The sequence below is a fragment of the Pleurodeles waltl genome, chromosome 1_1 (genome assembly GCF_031143425.1).
Source record: "Pleurodeles waltl isolate 20211129_DDA chromosome 1_1, aPleWal1.hap1.20221129, whole genome shotgun sequence".
NCBI classification, from domain to species: Eukaryota; Metazoa; Chordata; class Amphibia; order Caudata; family Salamandridae; genus Pleurodeles; species Pleurodeles waltl.
In genome coordinates this window covers 744,205,018-744,228,827 of record NC_090436.1, presented here as the reverse complement: position 1 = coordinate 744,228,827, position 23,810 = coordinate 744,205,018, and the positions used below count along the sequence as shown (strand labels likewise).

Below are 23,810 nucleotides of genomic sequence, written 5' to 3'. Positions count from 1 at the left end.
GTTCGATGGCATGTGTAGCTGCAGATACACATGCTGTGCATTATCCTGCCATCTAGTGTTGGGCTCGGAGTGTTACAAGTTGTTTTTCTTCGAAGAAGTCTTTTCGAGTCACGAGACCAAGGGACTCCTCCCTTTCGGCTCCATTGCGCATGGGCGTCGACTCCATCTTAGATTGTTTTCTTTCCGCCATCGGGTTCGGACGTGTTCCTCTTCGCTCCGTATTTCGGTTCGGAAAAGATAGTTATCCATCAGAAAATTCGACGGTATTGTTTGCGCTCGGTACCGGGTTAGTGCTAGCACATCGACACCGAAGAAAGAAGAGCTCCGGCGGCCCTTCGGGGCTTCCACTCCTCGGCGGGGCCTGGTCGGCCCGACCGCGTCCATCTTCAAACCTCATGGACCGGACCCCCTTCCGCTTCTGCCCCAACTGCCACGCAAAGTATCCTTATGCAGACCAACACTTGGTCTGTAATCTGTGTTTGTCTCCCGAACACAAAGAGGATACTTGCGAGGCTTGCCGGGCTTTTCGATCCAAGAAAATTACTGCGGGATCGAAGAGCTAGAAGGCTCCAGATGGCGTCGACACCGACCGGGCACATCGACGTTGAGGAAGAGGAGAGGTTCTCCATTCGAGATTCGGACTCGGACGAGTCCGAGAGTGAGCAGCTGAAGACACAACAAACCGAGAGTAAACCAGCCCCGGGGAAAACTCACGCCAAAATAATGAAGGCCAAGGGGACGCCACCGCCAACAGGCCATGGCTTAACCCGTAAACTCGGTGACCAAACATCGGCCCCGAAAAAGGCTTCGCAGCAGCCGAAGACATCCGACTCCGGTCGAGATACCGGCTCCGACCAGACTCGGCACTGAGAGATCGGCACCCCGAAAGCCAAAAAGGTTTCCTCGGAGCCGAAAAAGACTGCCGAAAAGATTTCGGTGCCGAAACATGCAGCCTCGGAGCCGAAACATAGCTCCTATACAGAGGAACAAGGCCTTTCCACACAATTTCAAGGCCACAGATTTGAACAAGAACTGGTTATGGGAGAGCCAGACCATACCCAGAGGAGGCTCCATATACAAAAAGAAACGAGGAAAATCAGAACTCTTCCTCCAATAAAGATGAAGCAGAAGCTCGCATTCCAAGAGGCGGAAATGCAGCCAAAAGCAAAAGTGGCTAAAGAACAAACATCACCACAGTTTTCGCCACAGCAATCGCCAGCGCACTCGCCACATCTGTCCCCAGTAGCAACACCCCCAATGATGCAGTCACCAACGCACACAGGGATGAGCCAAGATGACCCGGATGCATGGGATTTGTATGATGCACCGGTCTCAGATAATAGTCCTGATTGCTACCCGGCAAGGCCATCACCACCTGAGGACAGTACTGCTTACATGCAGGTGGTTTCCAGGGCAGCTACTTTTCATAATGTAGCATTGCATGCAGAGCCCATAGAAGATGACTTCTTGTTCAACACCCTGTCATCTACGCACAGCCAATACCAAAGTTTGCCAATGTTTCCAGGCATGTTAAAACACGCCAAACAGGTGTTTCAGGACCCAGTCAAAAGCAGAGCCATCACACCTAGGGTGGAGAAGAAATATAAACCTCCCCCTACGGACCTTGTGTACATCACACAACAGTTAACTCCTGATTCTGTGGTAGTAGTAGCAGCCCGGAAAAGGGCAAACTCACAAACTTCTGGAGACGCACCACCGCCCGACAAAGAAAGTCGGAAATTCGATGCAGCAGGCAAGAGGGTGGCCGCACAGGCAGCCAATCAATGGCGAATTGGCAATTCTCAAGCTCTACTGGCAAGATACGACAGGGCACATTAGGATGAAATGCAACATCTCATTCAACACCTTCCCAAGGAGTTCCAGAAACGTGCCCAACAGGTTGTCGAGGAGGGCCAAACTATCTCCAACAACCAAATAAGGTCGGCTATGGACTCGGCAGATACGGCGGCCAGGACAGTAAACACGGCGGTAACCATTTGGAGACACGCGTGGCTACGGACCTCCGGATTTAAGCCAGACATCCAGCAGGCTGTGCTGAATATGTCTTTTAACGAACAACAATTGTTTGGGCCGGAGGTGGATACAGCGATAGAAAAACTGAAGAAAGACAAGGCCAAGGCCATGGGCGCGCTGTACTCCCCACAGAGCAGAGGCACTTTTAGGAAGCCACACTTTAGAGGGGGGTTTCGGGCCCAAACCACAGAGCCCTCCACCTCACAAGTCAGACCCACATATCAGGGCCAATATCCGAGAGGAAGTTTTCGAGGACAATATAGGGGTGGACAGTTCCCTAAAACAAGAGGGAAATTCCAGAGCCCAAAAACCCCACAAACCAAACAGTGAGTTCAACGTCAAAAACCCCCACCACACAACACCAGTGGGGGGGAGACTCACACATTATTACCACAACTGGGAACACATAACTACGGACGCGTGGGTCCTAGCCATTATCCAACATGGCTATTGCATAGAATTCCTACATTTACCACCAGATGTGCCTCCAAGAGCACACAACATGTCCAAACAACACTTAGATCTGTTGCAACTAGAGGTCCAAGCATTGTTACAAAAAGAAGCAATAGAACTAGTACCCAACCATCAAAAGGGAACAGGTGTTTACTCCCTGTATTTCCTAATTCCAAAAAAGGACAAAACACTGAGACCCATATTAGACCTCAGAACACTAAATCTTTACATCAGATCAGATCATTTTCACATGGTGACACTTCAAAACGTGATTCCCTTGCTCAAACAACAGGACTACATGTCAACATTAGATCTCAAAGATGCTTATTTCCACATACCCATACATCCTTCCCACAGGAAATACTTGAGGTTTGTAATCCAAGGCGTGCATTACCAATTCAAAGTGTTACCGTTCGGCATAACAACAGCCCCAAGGGTATTCACAAAATGTCTTGCAGTAGTAGCTGCTCACATCAGGAGACAGCACATGCACGTATTCCCTTACTTAGACGATTGGTTAATAAAAACCAGCACTCAGCAACAGTGTCTTCTACACACAAAATATGTCATAGAAACCCTTCACAAACTAGGGTTCTCTATAAACTACCAAAAATCACATCTACATCCGTGTCAAATACAACAATACTTAGGAGCAACAATCAACACACAAAAAGGGATTGCCACTCCAAGTCCACAAAGGGTACAAGCCTTCCAAAATGTAATACTAAACATGCACCCAAACCAACACTATCAAGTGAGGTTTGTAATGAAACTCCTAGGCATGATGTCTTCATGCATAGCTGTTGTCCCAAACGCAAGACTACACATGCGTCCCTTACAACAATGCCTAGCAACACAATGGACACAAGCTCAGGGTCAACTTCAAGATCTAGTGTTGGTAGACCGCCAAACACACTCCTCGCTTCAATGGTGGAATACTATAAATTTAAACCAAGGGCGGCCATTCCAAGACCCAGTGCCTCAATACGTGATCACAACAGATGCTTCCATGGTAGGGTGGGGGAGCACACCTCAACCAGCACAGTAGACAGGGACAATGGGACGTTCAACAAAGGCAACTGCATATAAATCATTTAGAGCTGTTAGCAGTGTTTCTAGCATTGAAAGCATTTCAACTGCTAATAGCCCACAAACACATTCTTGTCAAAACAGACAACATGACAACAATGTATTACCTAAACAAACAGGGAGGGACACACTCATCACAACTGTCTCTCTTAGCACAAAAGATTTGGCATTAGGCGATTCACAATCACATTCGCCTAATAGCACAGTACATCCCAGGGATTCAAAACCAGTTAGCCGACAATCTCAGTCGAGATCACCCACAAACACACGAATGGGAAATTCATCCCCAGATACTACAAACTTACTTTCGAAGCTGGGGAACACCACAAATAGACCTATTCGCAACAAAAGAAAACGCAAAATGCCAAAACTTTGCGTCCAGGTAGCCACACCCTCAGTCCAAAGGCAATGCGTTATGGATGAGTTGGTCAGGGATATTTGCTTACGATTTCCCCCCTCTCCCACTCCTTCCTTATCTAATAAACAAATTGAGTCAAAACAAACTCAAACTAATATTAATAGCACCAACCTGGGCCTGTCAGCCATGGTATACAACACTACTGGACCTGTTGGTAGTACCTCATATCAAACTACCAAATAGACCAGATCTGTTAACTCAACACAAACAACAGATCAGACACCCGAATCCAGCCTCGCTCAATCTAGCAATCTTGCTCCTGAAGTCTTAGAATTTGGACATTTAGACCTTACACAAGAATGTATGGAGGTCATTAAACAAGCTAGAAAACCTACTACAAGACATTGTTATGCAAACAAATGGAAAAGATTTGTTTATTACTGCCATAATAATCAAATTCAACCACTACATGCTTCTGCAAAAAACATTGTAGGCTATTTATTACACTTACAAAAATCAACACTAGCATTTTCTTCTATCAAAATACATCTCACAGCAATATCTGCCTATCTGCAGATTACACATTCAACATCACTCTTTAGAATCCCAGTCATCAAAGCATTTATGGAGGGTTTAAAAAGAATCATACCCCCAAGAACACCACCAGTTCCCTCGTGGAACCTCAATATTGTATTAACACGACTCATGGGTCCACCATTTGAACCCATGCACTCTTGTGACATGCAATACTTAACCTGGAAAGTAGCCTTCCTAATAGCTATCACATCTCTTAGAAGAGTAAGCGAAATACAACCATTCACTATACAAGAACCCTTTATACAAATACAGAAACATAAAGTGGTTCTCCGTACAAATCCAAAGTTCTTACCAAAAGTTATATCACCGTTCCACCTAAACCAAACAGTGGAACTCCCAGTCTTTTTTCCACAACCAGACTCAGTAGCCGAAAGAGCCTTACATACATTAGACATCAAAAGAGCACTAATTTATTACATTGATAGAACAAAACAATTTCGCAAAACAAAACAATTGTTTGTAGCCTTCCAAAAACCTCATGCAGGAAATCCAATATCCAAACAAGGTATTGCCAGATGGATAGTGAAATGTATTCAGACCTGCTATATTAAAGCAAAAAGAGATCTGCCTATTACGCCAAAGGCGCACTCCACTAAGAAGAAAGGCGCCACAATAGCCTTTCTAGGAAATATACCTATGACAGAAATCTGTAAGGCAGCCACATGGTCTACGCCTCATACATTCACAAAACATTACTGTGTAGATGTGTTAACAACACAACAAGCCACAGTAGGACAGGCTGTATTACGAACATTATTTCAGACAACTTCAACTCCTACAGGCTAAGGCACCGCTTTTGGGGAGATAACTGCTTACTAGTCTATGCATAGCATGTGTATCTGCAGCTACACATGCCATCGAACGGAAAATGTCACTTACCCAGTGTACATCTGTTCGTGGCATGAGACGCTGCAGATTCACATGCGCCCTCCCGCCTCCCCGGGAGCCTGTAGCCGTTATAAGTTGATGAAACTTGTACATTTGTAAATTTGTAAATATATACTATTCTTTATACACATTATGTACATACATACTCACTCCATTGCATGGGCACTTTTACTATATACACAACTCCTACCTCACCCTCTGCGGGGAAAACAATCTAAGATGGAATCGACGCCCATGCGCAATGGAGCCGAAAGGGAGGAGTCCCTGGGTCTCGTGACTCAAAGACTTCTTCGAAGAAAAACAACTTGTGACACTCCGAGCCCAACACTAGATGGCAGGATAATGCACAGCATGTGAATCTGCAGCGTCTCATGCCACGAACAGATGTACACTGGGTAAGTGACATTTTCCATATATACACACATATATATTTAAGAACTCTTTGTTTTGTAGACTTGTCAGTCTTAGAGACAAACCTCAGTTCTCAGACCAATTCCTATAGACTGTAAATTGAACCTTGAGAAGGAGTTTTCGTTTCCTGTAAAAGACATTAGTAGTTTGTATTTTTTGTGAACTTTTTAACTGTTCTCCAGGGAACCTTGGAAACCTCTGACTACTGGAGATAAGAAGATATTAAGTTAACATTGTTCTCTTAGAGAGAGGCTAGCCTCTCAAAAGATCCAGGTCCTCACTTTAAAGAAATGCCAATAAGAAGAAAGGTGCAGGTTTTCAGAGACACACACTGAATATCCTATCTTCAAGTGGGAAACATAGGCTAGAACTGGATCTGGAGGCAGTCTCTCTTTCTATTTCCATTCCCCTTTCCCCCTAGCGGATGCAGGGTGCAGATAATCAGTTAAAGTCTGAGCACACATCTGTTGGAGGGCGTTGGGTAAAAGGCATCAGCTCCTGTGGAAGTTTGATTTAATGGGTAATCTTCTGACATGGAACATAGGGAATTGCCCTGGCCATTATTCTCCAGTTTTGAACCAGTCTGTGGAGAGTATAGTAGAAATCAATGGCAGCGACTTTCTCAGAGACTGGTTGAAAATCAAATTTTGGGTTACCCCCAGGGTGCACAAGGGGAAACCCTTCTTCTGTATCTTCTTCTGTATCTTCTTCTGTGTTCTTCTGTGTTCTTCCGGTCTTCCTTTCTTCTCTCCTTCCGGTCTTCTGATCTTCCTTTCTTCACTCCTTCCGGTCTTCCGGTCTTCTGGTCTTCTGGTCTTCTGGTCTTCTGGTCTTCTGGTCTTCTGGTCTTCTGTTCTTCTGGTCTTCTGTTCTTCTTGTCTTCGGCTCTTCTGCCTCCTCCGTCCTCTTCTCCCCGCGCCTGCCCTCCTGCTCCTGCCTCATCCCCCTCCCCCACTCGCATCCCCCTCTCTATCTCCCCTATGTAACCCGTTCACTATCTACCTCCCACACTCCTCCTATCTACCTATCTCTCTATCGCTCTATCCCACTATCTAACTCCCTCACTCTCCACCTCCTCCTATCTCTCTATCTATTTCCCTATCTATCGATTTCCCTATCTATTTTCTCTATCTATTTCTCTATCTCTCCCCCCTCCCTCACCCTCTCTATTACCTATCTTCCTATCCTCTCACTCTACCTCTCACCCTCACCCACCTCTACAACACCCCCTCCCCTATCTTCTCAACCCTACTCCTATCTTTCTCCCTTATCTCCTAAACCTCCTAACACTCACCCTCCTCCACCCTTAAATCCCCCTCCCCCAGCTCTTCTCACTCTACCTGTCCCCCCCCTCCCTCGCGCTTTCCCGCTGTGACCTCCTGCACGCCCCGCCCCCCAGCTCCCATTCGCCCCCACCTGACCCCTCCCCCCCCCTCCTACCTCATATGGCGGCCGCTGCGCGACAGTGGTAGCGACCCTTGACCCAAGGGTAGGTCGCTCCCCCCACCGCTGCAGCTCCTCCAGGTTCCTGAGTTCCTGAGACCCACCTCACAGTAAGTACCCCCCCCCTCCCAGCCCCTCGCTCTGCCCCGCGCTACTCACCCTCTCTCCTGCTCCTGCTTCTTTTCTTCTTCTCTGTTCTTCTGTTCTTCCTCCTCGCTCCTCGTCTGTAATCTTCTTCTGTACTCTTCTTTCCCCCGTCTTCACTCTTCTTCTCTTCTTCCTCATCTTCTTCTGTGGTCTTCTGCCCTCTGTTCTTCGTTTTTCTGTATCTTCTTCTGTATCTTCTTCTGTGTTCTTCCGGTCTTCCTTTCTTCTCTCCTTCCGGTCTTCTGATCTTCCTTTCTTCTGACCTTCCGGTCTTCTGTTCTTCTGTTCTTCTTGTCTTCTGTTCTTCTTGTCTTCGGCTCTTCTGCCTCCTCCGTCCTCTTCTCCCCGCGCCTGCCCTCCTGCTCCTGCCTCATCCCCCTCCCCCACTCGCATCCCCCTCTCTATCTCTCCTATCTAACCCGTTCACTATCTACCTCCCTCACTCCTCCTACCTACCTATCTCTCTATCTCTCTATCCCACTATCTAACTCCCTCACTCTCCACCTCCTCCTATCTTCCTATCTCTCTATCTATTTCCCTATCTATCGATTTCCCTATCTATTTTCTCTATCTATTTCTCTATCTCTCCCCCCTTCCTCACCTCCTCTATTACCTATCTTCCTATCCTCTCACTCTATCTCTCACCCTCACCCACCTCTACAACCCCCCCTCCCCTATCTTCTCAACCCTACTCCTATCTTTCTCCCTTATCTCCTAAACCTCCTAACACTCACCCCCCTCCACCCTTAAACCCCCCTCCCCCATCTCTTCTCACTCTACCTGTCCCCCCCTCCCTCGCGCTTTCCCGCCGCGACCTCCTGCACGCCCCCGCCCCCCAGCTCCCATTCGCCCCCACCTGACCCCTCCCCCCCCTCCTACCTCATATGGCGGCCGCTGCGCGATCGCGCAGCGGGCGCGCCACTGGCGGAGGCGCGCCAGAGGCAAGCCCGTCTGCGTCCGTCCGCACCTGGCCCGCGCCCAGTGCCACGACCCCTGGTCCCCAGCTCTCCCAAGCCCCACTGACCCGCTACGACCCCACCACCCTCCACGCCCTCAACCCAGGACGCTCCAACACCTGCTTCCAAGCTCACCCCAAACGCACCCATGGACCCTTCGCCTGCAACTCCTGCAAACGCACCTTCCACCACGCAACAACCACGACCACAAGCCCACGCGCCATCAACCACCTCAAGTGCATCCTAGTCAACGCTCGCTCCGTCCACAAACACGCCATTGAACTCTGGGACCTCCTGGACTCCATAGCACCGGACGTCGCCTTCATCACGGAGACCTGGATGAACGCCTCCTTGGCCCCTGACATCGCCACTGCCATCTCCGAAGGCTACAAGATCTCCAGAAAAGACCGCACCAACCAGGTAGGAGGAGGTATCGCCATCGTCTTCAAAGACTCCATCAGCGTCACCACCTCCACCGAAGACACCCCTCTCGCCGCTGAACACCTGCATTTTCAGATTCGCACCGATCCGAGGACCACCCTCAGAGGATCCCTCGTCTACCGTCCTCCCGGGCCACGTGCCCCTTTCAGCGACTCCATCGCCGATTTCATCTCCCCGCACGCCCTCGCCTCGCCGGACTACATCCTCCTAGGTGACCTCAACTTCCATCTGGAACAAAACAACGACCCCAATACCACCACCCTGCTCGACAACCTCGCCAACCTCGGCCTCAAACAACTGGTGAACACCGCCACCCACATCGCCGGACACACGCTTGACCCCATCTTCTCCGCCAGCAAACACGTCTTCTTCAGCCACGCCTCCGCCCTACACTGGACCGACCACAGCTGCGTCCACTTCACATTCCGACGCGAGACCCGCCACCTCCGCACCCAACCCATCCCTCGTCGACAGTGGAACAAGATCCCCGAAGAGCAACTCTTCTCCGCACTCGCCGCCAACCAACCCACCCTCACCACCGACCCCAACGACGCAGCCCTCAACCTCACAAACTGGATCTCCAACTGCGCAGACATCCTTGCTCCCCTCAAACGCACGCATCGACAGACCAACACCAAAAAACCTCTCTGGTTCTCTGACACCCTCAAAGAATCAAAGAAAACTTGTCGCGCCCTTGAGAAAGCCTGGCGCAAGGACCGCACCGCTGACAACATGACCGCCCTCAAGAACGCTACCCGCGAACACCACCACCTGATCCGCGCTGCCAAAAGGAACTTTTTCACCAACAGACTGGACAAAAACAGACACAACAGCAGAGAACTCTTCAGCATCGTCAAGGAGTTCTCCAACCCCAGCGCCAATGCCAACGCTGTCACGCCCTCACAGGATCTGTGCGAATCCCTCGCCACTTTCTTCCATCGCAAGATTAGCGACCTCCACGACAGCTTCGGACACCAGAACCAACCATACACCACCGAACCGGCATCCACAGCCATCACCCTCAACAACTGGTCCCACATCAACACGGAAGAAACCAAATCCATCATGAACTCTATCCACTCCGGCGCCCCTTCGGACCCCTGCCCGCACTTCATCTTTAACAAAGCCGACGACATCATCGCCCCGCACCTCCAGACCGTCATCAACTCTTCTTTTTCTTCTGCTACCTTCCCCGAATGCTGGAAACACGCCAAAGTCAACGCCCTACTAAAGAAACCTACGGCTGACCCGAGCGACCTAAAAAACCTCCGCCCCATCTCTCTTCTGCCTTTCCCAGCCAAAGTAATAGAGAAGACCGTCAACAAACAGCTGACCACCTTCCTGGAAGACAACAACCTGCTCGACCCCTCACAAACCGGATTCCGAACCAACCACAGCACTGAAACCGCCCTCATCTCAGTCACTGACGACATCAGAACCCTGATGGACAACGGTGAAACAGTCGCCCTCATTCTGCTCGACCTCTCGGCTGCCTTTGACACCGTCTGTCACCGCACCCTAATCACCCGCCTCCGCTCCACCGGAATCCAAGGCCAGGCCCTGGACTGGATCGCCTCCTTCCTCTCAAACCGTTCCCAAAGAGTTTACCTCCCTCCGTTTCGCTCAGAACCCACCGAGATCATCTGCGGCGTACCCCAAGGCTCATCACTCAGCCCGACACTCTTCAATGTCTACATGAGCCCCCTCGCCAACATCGTACGCTAGCACGACATCATCATCATCTCCTCCTACGCCGACGACACCCAACTTATACTCTCCCTCACCAAGGACCCCGCCAGCGCCAAGACCAACCTACAAGAGGGTATGAAGGACGTCGCAGATTGGATGAGGCTCAGCCGCCTAAAGCTGAACTCTGAAAAAACGGAAGTCCTCATCCTCGGCAACACCCCGTCCGCCTGGGACGACTCCTGGTGGCCCACGGCACCGCACTGACCCCCACAGACCACGTCCCCAACCTCGGCTTCATCTTGGACCCTCTTCTCACCATGACCAAGCAAGTCAACGCTGTGTCCTCCGCCTGCTTCCTCACCCTCCGCATGCTCCGCAAGATCTTCCGCTGGATCCCCGCCGACACCAGAAAAACCGTGACCCACGCCCTCGTCACGAGCCGCCTGGACTACGGCAACACCCTCTACGCCGGGACCACAGCCAAACTCCAGAATCGCCTGCAACGCATTCAAAACGCCTCGGCCCGCCTCATCCTCGACATACCCCGCAGCAGCCACATCTCCGCACACCTGAGACACCTGCATTGGCTCCCTGTCAGCAAAAGGATCACCTTCCGACTTCTCACCCACGCACACAAAGCCCTCTACGACAAGGGACCGGAATACCTCAACAGACGCCTCAGCTTCTACGTCCCCACCCGCCTCCTCCGCTCCTCTGGCCTCGCACTCGCTCCTGTCCCTCGCATCCGCCGCTCCACGGCGGGTGGGAGATCTTTCTCCTTCCTGGCAGCCAAGACCTGGAACTCCCTCCCCACCAGCCTCAGGACCACTCCGCTTTCCGGAGACTCCTAAAGACCTGGCTGTTCGAACAGCGATAACCCCCCCCTTTTTCCCCTAGCGCCTTGAGACCCGCACGGGTGAGTAGCGCGCTTTATAAATGTTAATGATTTGATTTGATTTGATTTAAGGGGCTAAGAGAGCCTGGGTTTTCAGCTCTTCCTCTCTGGTTTGCTATCTTGGTACCATCCACAGAGTCCATCACCGTTTCTTCCTTCCCCTAAAGTTTCTCTAACTGGCTTCTAATGTAACTCACAAGGACATGCCCATCCTTGCTTCTGGGAACCCTCCACCCTTTACCTAGAAACAGATACCTCAACTGATTCAAGGACAAGGTGTCAATGCTTACCCCGCTAACCTTGTATCTGCCATATCAATGCCATATCAATGTGCAAGTGGAACTTATTGCTGTGTTGTGGAAAGTTGGTCCATCATACTATGGTTCTGAAAAACAGGATCTAAATACAACCCCTTCAGCACTTGACTCTCAGTGGTAGCAATAGCAAGAAGTGAGAGTCTTCTCAGAGAGATAGTGTGGGGGTGCTCCTGCTCAAAACTCAAAAATCTCATAAAAGCACAATAACTGATTGCCCAAGCAATTGCTTTACTTTCAAGAAGAAGGGTGCTTTAATTCACTCTAGAACTAAAGATTACACACAGTATTAACGAGATGTAATTTAGTGTCATTTGTTGCTAAGCCTGGATTCACCTATACCTGCTACTTTCTCCCTGATCTTCCCCTTCTGGTCCAGGCAGTTCCCTGCGAGGGCAATATTATAAAAAGTGAACGAAAGTGAAAAAAGAAGTACTTTAATTACACATTAAAACTCAGTACTACACATGACACACACAAAATAGAGGCACTCAGTGTTTTTCTGCATCTACAGTTTGGTTCCATGGTAGGCCTATCTCAGGCCTCTCAGTCTTTATTCCTGGTCATCCCACAGTGGGGGAAGAAATGCCAGCTGCATGTGCATCAAGTGACTGCTCCTCACATTCTGAGCAGACGAAGGGCACATGCAGCAGTGTCCAGAGGCGGCAGCAGCAGGCAATAGCAACTAATTAGGGTTCATTCAGTAGACCTCCAGCCACAGGGTTTTGGTAATGTATGAGTCTGCAGGTCACAGCAGGACCTCCTTTCTTGGTAAGTTGTTGATTCAGCAGCTTGATCCTTCCTGGCTCAATGCAGCAATGCAGTTTGCTTCTGATTTCTAGTCTAGCGACAGCAGTTGACCTTCTTCAAAGTTCTGCTGCATATTACCATCTGTTATATTGAAAGTGTGTCTCACGCAGATCAGGGTTCTCAAATAGAGGCTTGACTGCTCATTTAGTGGTGCCTCTGGTGTGATTAGGATGCTGCCCAACTTCATCTGTGTACAGCCTCTTTTCAGTATCTGGTAGGCTGCACAAACTGGCAGCTATGATGAACCTTCACCAGAGCTCCAGGCACCACCTCTGCTGCTGAGTCCTAGGCAAGGTTGCTAATAGCAGGTGGCTGCCTTGCAGGCCGGGGCATCAATCTTTAGAGAAATAGGATCACCCTTGGAACAGGTAGGCAGGAGTTCTGTGTTCAGGGTGGCCATGCATGAGCCAGTCTCTGCGTACGCATGCACAGGCAAACTTCAGGGACAGCAAGTGCTCTCCATTTCTCTCAGCAATGCGACTCAGGGCCAGGCCGCACTTTCTTCTGGTCACAGCAGCACAGATCAAGCTGCTATATTTTTTATGGTCAAAGTGGGGCAGGTCCAGCTGCATTTTCTTTCATGGTCCTTGCCTAGAACCTCAAATGGCGAGTCTGATACCCGCTGGCACCCCAGTGTCTTTCTCCTCAGTCCTCCTCTTGCAGACCCCACCAACACTGTGGTCACACTACATCTGCCTCCTTTTGGACAGTCACTCCCCTTGCTCCGTACCCCTCTCTGCAGGCAGAATGGCTTGTTTGTGCTTCAGGTCAGGTGAAAAGCTTCTACCAGCAGGGAATAGACTGAGGTAATGTCCCCTCACTTCTGAGAAGCTGGCTGTTAGGCAGCCATAAGCACTGGTTGCATAGCAGTCTTCTGAGTACTCTGCACAGGGCTCCCTTTATTGATCTTAAACAGTTTGGAACTGGATCAATACGTAGGTCAGTGGGACCCACTTTTATGTTGATATGGATACACTTTCTGCACTTTCAGAACTGGTTAAGGATGGTTTTCCTTCAAGTATCATTTCCAGGCTGCTCTCAAGATAAAGCCTTTGTGTGCCCCTCACAGCAAGGGTAGTCTCAAGCATGGAGCACCCACAACGGAGGCACAAAGAGATGTGAGCTTTTTGCATCCTGCTGTCATCAGCCACACTGAAGAAGGATCAGGGGAAAGACAAAAAGCTGCCCCAACCTGAGTGGACCCTTCTTCCTTGAACAACTGACACAACAGTCCCTATTTCCACCCCATCATCTACCAAATGGCAGACACTGAAGGACTAATCAGCACTCCCCCTAACTTTGTATCTGACATTTTGCTGTATAGATTGTAAAAAGTAAATGTTTGACATATTATGCAGTAAATCTCAATACTACACATGACACACAAAATATAGGCACTATTAGGCACTCAGTTTGGGTCCACAGTAGGCCTCAGGCCTGTAGGTCTTTAATCCTAGTCCTTCCCTAATGGGGGTAGACATGCCAGCTGCTGGTGTGTCAAGCGACTGCTCCACTCCTTCTGAGCAGATGCCAGGTGTGCAGCAGTGTCCAGAGGCGGCAGTGGGCATTCATATGTGTTCAGTTGGTATGTCATCTGCTTATGTCTCATATTTCACCCTTCTAAACTAAAGATTTATTTTGTAGATCAATTGTGTTATTACAAAGCCCACCGCAGTAGGCTTTCCAGCAAGATCGTATTCGTAGGCGATCTCAGTATTGACTGGGGCAACTGTATGAAGCTGGCCTGGTGAGTGGTGGGTACCTAAGGTACTTACACCTTATACCAGGTCCAGGTATCCCCTATTAGTGTAGTGTAGGTAGTGTCTAGAAGCAAGGCTCTAAGTAACACACTAGATATGTACACTAGTAAACAGAAATAGGCATTACAAGCAGTAGAAAATAGTGCAAATAGCAATAGGCAATAGTGACCCTAGGGGGAGTCCAGACCATATACTAAAAAAATGGAATGTGAATGCAGGACTTCCACCTAGTAAATGGAATGTGTAGAGAGGAGCTGGGGGAACTAGGAAACCTCACAGCTAAGTACCACAGTGCCCCCCAGCGACCAGGAAGAAAGGAGTAAGATACTGAACCAGACTACATAAAAGGACTAAAAAGAAGATAATGCAACACAAAGACAAGACTGCAAGAAACCAGCACTGGATTCCTGAAGAGGGAGACCCGTGGAAGAAGGGGACCAAGTCCAGAAGTCACATGAGCATACAGTGGGAGCAGGAGCCATTACCCACCCGTCTGTGGTTGCAGGAGTTGTTCGGCGGTAGGATGAAGACAGTCAGCAGTTCACTCCTGGAGCTGGAGAAGTCCCACACCAGATGGAAGATTGCAATCTGTCTGTGCCATAGAAAAGCCACCAACAAGCCTTGGTAAAGGCAAGAGTCACGGTAGAAGAAAAGTGGATCTGCCGGCACCCAGCAAGGTTCAGGGGAAGTCAACCGACGGGGGGAGAGTCCTGGGGGGACCCTCAGCAAGGCAGAGAGTCCACAGAAGAAAAGGCAGCCCCCACAAGAGAACCACTGGAAGAGGAACCAAGAGTCGCAGAAGAGTCCACGCAGCACAACTGGAGAAGGGTCCCACGCTGCAGGAGAAGCATGCAGAAAGCTGTGTGTCATAGGGAAGAGTGCTGGGGCTACACAGAGACGGAAGATCCCTTGGAGGTTCTGCCAACAAGCCTTGGTAGCTGCAAGAGACTTGGTGCACGGAGTACTGTCCTGCATGAGAAGGCAAGGGCTTACCTCCACCAAAGTTGGACAGCTGTTAGAGAAGACCAAGAGAACTACTCCAGATCACCATCCGTGATGCAGGAGCCATGCAGCTCAGGATGGGAGGAGATTCATGCAGCTGGACTTTGTTGCTATTGGTGCCTGGGGATACAGGGGAGTGACTCCTTCACTCCAAGGGAGATTCCTTCTTCCTTCTCATGCCGACTGAAGGCTTACTGCCCTCAGAGGATGCACAGCCGGGGAAATGTTACAGAAGCTGGAAGAAGCAGTGGAAACAATGTTGTAAGCAGAGTCTTCGTCGTGGATGCAGCTTGCCAGTTCCTGGAAGGTCCAGTCGCAGTTCCAGTGGTTAGAAGTCGAAGTAGAGGTTGCAGAGGAGTCCTGCTGGAATTGTGCAGGCTGAATCCGAGGACCCACCCAAGAGGGAGACCCTAAATAGCCCTGGAAGGGGGATTGGTCACCCAGCTAGGGGACCACCTGTCAGGAGATGGCTCTGACGTCACCCGCCTGACCTGGCCACTCAGATGCTCCCAGAGGCTCCTGCCCACCTTAGATTCAAGATGGCAGACTCAAGGGACCCTCTGGAGGAGCTCTGGGCACCACGACTGGGGTGGTGATGGGCAGGGTAGTGGTCACTCTTCTTTCCATTGTCCAGTTTTGTGCCAGAGCAGGGACTGGAGGTCCCTGAACTGGTGCAGGCTGGTTTATGCAAGGAGGGCACCAAATGTGCCCTTCAAAGCATACCAGTGGCTTGGGGAGGCTACTCCTCCCAAGCCATGTAACACCTGTTACCCCCCCCCCCCCCTCTCCTAAAGGAAATCCTTTGTTCTGCCTTCATGGGCTTGAGCTGATCAAGCAACAGGAGGGCAGAAACCTATTTGAGGGATGGCAGCCGCGTGGGCTTCCGGGAAAGACCAGAAAGCTGGTAGGAGAAATGCTGGGGATCCTCTAGGGAGCCACAGAGTATAGTGCATGGAATCATGCAACCAATACTGGCAACAGTATTCAGGTATGAGTCTGACATGTTTGATACCAAACATGCCTAGGTTCGGAGTAACCAGTATGTAGCTGGACATAGGTAGTGACCTATGTCCAGTACATGCGTAAAATGGAGTCCCCGCACTCACAAAGTCCATAAAAATGGAGCTGGAGTTTGTGGGGGCAACTCTGCTCATGCAGGGGTGCCCACGCACACAGGTACCTGCACCCTGCCCTCTGGGCCAGGAGGACCTATCGTAGGGGTGACTTACAGTGACCTGGTGCAGTGGCCTGTAGTAAAAAAGGGTGCATGGAAGCCATTCACGCAGGCTGCAATGGCAGGCCTGCAGAGAGGTTTTGCATGGGCTCCCATGGGTGGCATAATACATGCTGCAGCCCATTGGGGACCCCTGGTACCCCAATGCCCTGGGTACCTGGGTATAATACATTAGGAACTTACATGTCCTATGCCAATATGCCAATTGCGGAGTGTAAAAACTATGAACAACTGAATTTAGGGAAAGAGAGCACAGTCACTGGGGTCCTGGTCAGCAGGATCCCAGTGAACACAGTCAAAAACACTGACATCAGGCAAAAAGTGCGGGTAACCATGCTAAAAAGAGGTTACTTTCCTAAAACAACCACAACTGCAAACACTTTATAGAATAGCTTCAGATTCAGTCTTCAACTATTAACCAAGCCAACTAACATTCCAAGGCTGCATCTCATCTGGGCTTATTCGTCCCGAGTCTCTTTCCTCTTCCTCTACCAAGTAGATTAGCCAGACAGCTTCCCTATCCCTTTCCCAATCAAATTGAACTCTGGCCAGCAATACTCTGAGTATGACCCACCAGAAAGGACTCAAAAGACTGCAAGACTGGCATACGTGCAGATTATTTTTCCCAATTAGACCCTTCAAATTATACTTACTCAACTCTTTCAGACTACTACAGTATCATCCAGAATAAAGTTGATTTTATTGCACAACTTAAACTTTCTTCGTGTCACTCCAAGCTTTCCTACCACTGGTTCTCAGGCAAGCTGATAAGTCACAGGAAAAAGCTTCATATTGCAGTAACAGTTTGCTGCAGGCCAAATTTCCAATACTACTAACACAATTTCTATCAATTAGGAAAAAACAAAAAAGCCATCCTAACTCCAAAAATCATGTATTGCCAAGACAAAAGCTCACCATCCATTAACCTTCTTCAGTGACAAATTGAAACTGATCAGAGACAAAATACTAGGCAACACTGAACATCATTCCACCCCCTTAAACAAACGCCACATGGAGCTCCTCCCTCTTCAGAGGCTGTCAATACCTTTATTGAATATGTGAAACCTACAAGCTACTTTGAAGACATAATTCAAGCCCATATCATCACATCTAAATTCCACCTATTTGAAAAGCCGCAGCCTATCATGATTACCTCTTCCCTTATGCAAGTTCTGTTTCACAACTGTTGCTTTTGACCAAAATACTCCCATTCTGAAAACTACTAATTTAGATTTGTGTATTCTTTACATTTGCAGGCTGATCACTAACCTAACTAGTCTTGGCAAAGCTACTGAACTGTGTCGCCATTCATTTTACCAAATACATAGATGAGAACTATTTCCTTACTACACACCAATCTGGCTTCAGATCTCTCTTAGTACATCATTACCCTTATGGTGCTTGACGAGATCTATTACATCATCAACAAGGGTGCCTTCTGCCATCCGGTTTCACTGGACCTGTCAGCAACGTTTTACACTGTGGATCATGCTGAATTGCTAAAACGACTTGAGTACAAAGCAAACAAGCCCTAAGCTGCTTCTCATCCTACTTTATCAATCATAGGCACTTGGTCAAAATAGGTAACAGTTGGTCCCCATGGTCCAATGTGAATTTTTTTGTTGACACTGTATCTACCTGGTTATTTGTAAATAGCACTCATGTCTTCCTGTTATAGCAGCACAAGTAAATACATCTAGAATAGAAGTAACATTTATTTTCACTTCCTTGGGTGGTCTCGCAGTTCACATAAGCTCAGAGTGGCATTGAAGGAAGCTATGCATGTTATCCTACATTCTGTGCAATAGCAATCCATTTCAGACACAAAGGCCCTCATTACAAGTTTTGCACGCAGCAGAAGCTGCCTGCCAAACTCGTACCACAATCAGGCTGCCTGTGCGGCCAGAACACCGCCGGCCCTATTAGGAGTTCACCTCAGGGCCGGCAAGCGTAAACAGCATTTCCACCTGCCGGCCCTGCGGTAAACAGAGCCTTAACATTGACGCCAGCTCGTAATCGAGCCTGCGCCAATGTCATGGTGAAGCAGCACCTGTCGCGCTTTCCACTGTCTGTAATTCGGGCAGTGGAAAGTGCCACGGAGCTGTCCATGGGGGCCCCTGTACTGCCCATGCCAGGTGCAGGGGCCCCCCCGGGGCCTCCGGCACCCTCTTTCTGCCAGCCTTTGCATGGGGGGCTACCGCCATGCAAAGGCTGGCAGAAAGGAGACTCGTAATCCCCAGGGCAGCGCTGCCCTGGCGGATTGAGACCGCCGAGTCCGCCAGGCTGTCGCCTGGGGGCAACCTGACAGTATCAGTAGTCTGACCATGGTGGTTACGCCACAGTCATAATGTTGCGGTCGGACCGCCACTTTGGCGGCAGTCGGATCATGACCGTGACCCTGGCGGTCTGGTGACCACCAGGGTCATGATGAGGCCCAAAATTTTGCAATTAATAGATAGTGTGTTAACCTCCAACATCTGACAAGCTCCAGTAATTAGGGTAATTGCTGTGATGAAGCATGTAAAATCACATTTCTCCTACTTCCTTCACCACTCACTCCCATCAAGATCTGTCCGTATACAGTCATGAGCGAGGAATACACACATCTGTGAAGTTCAAAAGTTTGCACTTACACACGTTTGTTGTGTGAATTTGCAACCGTAAATTGTCTAAGTGATACAAGCAGTGACAAAGCTAATACATCAGACCTTGACAAGTTAACATTATGATTGCATTTTACTTTTTTTTTTTTTTTAAATAGTGCTGAAAAAAGAAAACATGGCATCACCTAAACACCACTACCATAGGCTTGCAATCAAAAAAACAAGTTGTCTAGTTGTGCTCTTACTGTGAGTAAGAAGCTTTAAAGTGAGTGTTTATGGAAAGTGAGCTTCAGAAGTGAATTTTTTAACTAATGTTTGAGTTGTGAGAAGTGGCACTGCACAATATAGACTTCAAACATTGTGTAATGCCTAGTTAACTGAGATACTGTATAATTTACTTCCTTATACTTCTAACATGTTTGCAACATGTGCTCCTGTAAACCAAATGCTGTACAAGCTTCTGCCATGTAGTAGATTCCAGTTTTGAGGTGGCTGATGATCCCTCCAGCGAAACCCAGAAAGCACCAGGGCATACAATACACCTCAGATTGCCTTTTCCCAGGTTCGAGTTTGAATGTACTTCATAGAGCTCAGATACCATTACGTAACAGAATTGAAAATTGAACACCAACGCAAAAATGAATCCCCGCTTTTCCGGTAAACATTGTACATCTCAGACTGCGCCATTGATCCAGAAAGCATTGGGACAGATCATATGAGAATTATTCGTGGTAGGTAGCTATGGAGATCACTCCCTTTAAATTTTATCTAAAATGTAACAGTTAATTCCAGAGATCAGATCAACATATGGTCTGCAACCTCTGTTTACCTTGGGACCACATGGAATTTAACTGCCTGGCCTATCGGGCCTTCCAGAGTAAGAAGACTTCATAGGCCCACAATGAGCAGAAACTTGATTATGTGTCCAGGGAGGACTCTGTAGAATATCAATCACCACAACCCAGAAAGAAACTAACAACTAGGGCAAAGACTGCACCTGAACCTCCACATGCAACAAACTTTGGGGATGTTTCGTTTTGGCTTTTGCCCTCAAAAGCAGCCAAGGCAGCCGGGTAAGAAATGGCTTCAAGATCCATGCCTCAAACCAAGAACAACCCTTGAAAGAATTGAAGTCAGAACTGAGCTTTGAAACCAAAACACTTCGACTCAAACTCAAGAGAATACTCTGCACTCCACTGAACAGAGTTTGACCCTAACCTCATTGTGGGGCAGAGGAAGATATATAAAGATTCTGCCTCAGGCCATATCATTGTTAGACCACCTTCAGTATTGCCCGTGGCCAGCCTTGTCCCAAAGAAAAGGAAGTTCATGTTCGAGGATGTAATCTCTGAAGGGCTAAAGGTGTGCCCGGTCCTGCAAAAAACAAGACCTATGAAGCCAATACCAATATCTCCACTGTGCCCTGTTCATTCTGTATCACCTGTACATTGCGTACACACCTCAAAGGAGTACCCTACATATTTGCCGGCTGTTATGAAGAGCTAGTCCCCGTGGATGATGGGGGCCACCAGTGGTACGACTATCATGGGGACCACAAGACAACCTCTTCTTGATGCACTAAATGGTGAAACCGTCTCCCTATATGGTACTACTTTGCAATAGACACTGATTCAAAGGGCTTTTGACCATCGGAAAGTAAAGCTTCATTTTGTGGAGCAAGGTGGTGTCTTCCTAACAAACTTCCTCAAAAACCCATGTTGAAATCTTCAACAGAAAACAAAGGCCCAGTAAAACCGAGGGTAGTGACCACCAGAATTTGGGAACAAATGCCATCAAACCAGGCAATTACCAAGTACCTGAAATTTTGTATTTACACTCCTAAACCAGTGAATAGTCACCACTGTAACAATGTGGATGCAAAAATTAAAAGATAGGCAACTCCCAGTGCAGCTGAAAGTACATTGTCTGCATGCGAGAACATAGCATGATATGATACTAAATCGTTCCATAAACAATACTGTCTGCTGTAATTAATTGAACACAATAACCAACAATGTATCCCAACATACCCAAGATCATGCAGTGAGAAGACATAGATTATCTGCTACCAGCAATTACTTTTGTAGTCACGGATCTGTAACTACTCATACAAAACAAAGATAGCCACCATCATACACTTAATAAAATCACCAGTGAACAAGCCAAACAGCGATAACACACTAGTAAATTGTTCAGCATCACTTACTTGACACTTGTTTATGTAAATCTTTCATTTAGTTGTTCAGTACATTCAATAGAGGCCACATCAGGACAATAAACATTACATAATGAACTAATTGGCAAACTTGTCAAATAAGGGATATCACTTATTATGCAATCATCAAAAATATGAGATAATCACATAGGAAAATTACTATTAGTATGATGTGTGCACTCGGCATATGCTTGTCTCAGGCCTGTGAATAAATTATGTACATTGTATGATAAACCCTGCCTGTATCGAGGTAAAAATTTAGATATCCATGAATCATAAAATAACATAATCACTGGTGAAGATTGCTACTCATGAAGCCAGAACTTTGTTCTGCCAATAAAAAAATAAACCTGAGTTTCTCCAGGTAGTGCCAAGCTTATTAGGATGTGGTGTAGTTTAAGCATGGCACAAGTGCCACAGTGTATAATCAGAAAATTAACTGAGACTGAATGGGCGGTCTCATTTAAAGGGGTATACAAATTGTTAACAACCAAAAACTGCTGTATGATCTCAGTTGGGCAACCAACAATAACTTATTTCAACAGCACTCGACCAGAAGCTCTATTTAGAGGCCGAGGAACACTATTATGGTAGGCACCATCTTGAAAGAGCATATTTATAAAGCATTGTGAAGTTGAGTGTGCCTCAGAATAACGTGGAATAATAAGAGGCTCTACCATTTTTTTTTCACCAACCTCAAACCGTTGAGAAACCTGCTTTATTCACTTCATATATCAAAAGAGCCCTTATACGCTGGATTGATAGAACCAAAGCAAGCTTTTATGAAAACTAAAAAGCTTCTTGTAGCTTTTGGTAAGCCTCTCTTAGGGAAACCAATTTCCAAGCTGGGCATTGCTGAAGGGATTTAGCGCATCTGTCTTTTATACCAAAGCCAAATATACACTTCCAACTGTGCTCAGTGCACATCCCACTCGCAAAAGGGGGCCCTTATAACAATATTCCAATTTGTAAAACTGCAGCATGGTCCAACTTTCACGGTTTCAAGAAGAAAAAGTCAGGCAAGCAATTTGTAAATCTATGTTCCAAATGTCTTCTTCAGAAGCTCGCAAGTCACCACTTTTGAAAGGCAGCCACTGCTTTTTAGTCTTTGCAGAGCATTTGATCTTCATCAGCTCATGCTGCAAACGAAAATGGTATTTACCTGTGACGATTGGTTTGTTGCTTATAGTGATGTAGATTCACACAATTGCCGTCTAACCTCCCCTGATGGGTGCACAAATGGGGCATTTGAAAAATTCATTTAAGTTGCTTGTATCATTTTTTGTTACTATTCACTAATACACATAGACTGCCTTGCTTTGTATTACTACACTTACTCTCACCCTTATGGAGAAACAATCTGAGGTGCAGTGTATGTGGTGGTACGTAATGGGTTTAAGGGGAGTTATTATCAGTCATAAGTCACAAAACGTTTACTTCAAAGATTTTTTTTTGTGGAATATCTACACCCAAAGAAGATGTTAAGTGTGTACAAAGCATGGGAATCTACACACTTTCAAGCTGAAAACCGATTTACAGGTAAGTAAAGTTTTCCTTATAGAAATGCTCAGTATGTATTGCCAGAAAAGATAAATTACCAAATAATAATGAAATAATCTTCAGGTTGATAAACTGTTTTTCATTAACAAAACATTATTTTCTTTTCAGTTAAAATCTGGAAGAGAATGCTTGAAAAGGAGTATGACCCCTATTCAATGTATTTAGATACAGGTCCAACTTCAGAAATGCTTAACCTGCATTTATGACAAGAAGCGATCACTAATTGCGGCAAAATCACAAATGTGAATGGAGACGCTATTTCTTTAATTTGTTTGTAGTATAAATATTGATTTTGACTAATGTATATAACTGTTTGTCCAGGATGTACAAACTTTTGTAAAATTATCTATTAAATAGATTATTTCTCAACATGCAATTTGTATTGATTGAACTGTATATAATTCTACATAATATAGCTGAATGCCACATAGCATTTTATTTTCGTGTTATAATTCTACTATAACTTTGTTTATATAAATAAATATAGAAGTTTTCTAAAATAATAATGAATGATTTATTAGCTTGCTGTACGTGGTCATCAAAAACAAGGTTGAAATTATTTTGTTCCAAGTATTTACTGTCACAATACCACAACATGTGGCATATTTGAGTAGGTTAACTTATCTCGTAGACTTTTATTACAGGATTATATTTTTCCACTCAGACTGTGGTGTTTGTGTTGTATTTCCTGTATGACTTGCCAAAATTACTTGAAGGGGTATTGGATCTTATGCTGAAGGGAGATCAGTTCGTTCCAGAGAGGGAGATGCTTAAAAGAACAGTCTTTAGAACACTTTATCTTGTGTGGTAAAGAACTTCATAGAGACTGTCAAAGTGATGATGATAATGCTGAGAGGGGAAAAGAAAGGAATATAAACCAGCACCTAGTTACCCACTCCACATCATGGGTG

General features: G+C 47.2%; 1 protein-coding gene across 1 annotated transcript in view; it reads left to right on the top strand.

Moving 5' to 3' along the window:
- The window catches only part of SECISBP2 (SECIS binding protein 2), a 279,114-nt gene extending 255,839 nt beyond the window's left edge, over nucleotides 1–23,275 (top strand). Inside the window, exon 13 of the mRNA XM_069227552.1 lies at nucleotides 23,008–23,275. Within this exon, the coding sequence (XP_069083653.1) occupies nucleotides 23,008–23,105 (98 nt within the window). The 3' untranslated portion in view covers nucleotides 23,106–23,275. The remainder of the gene's footprint in view (nucleotides 1–23,007) is intronic.
- Nucleotides 23,276–23,810: the final 535 nt, after the last annotated feature.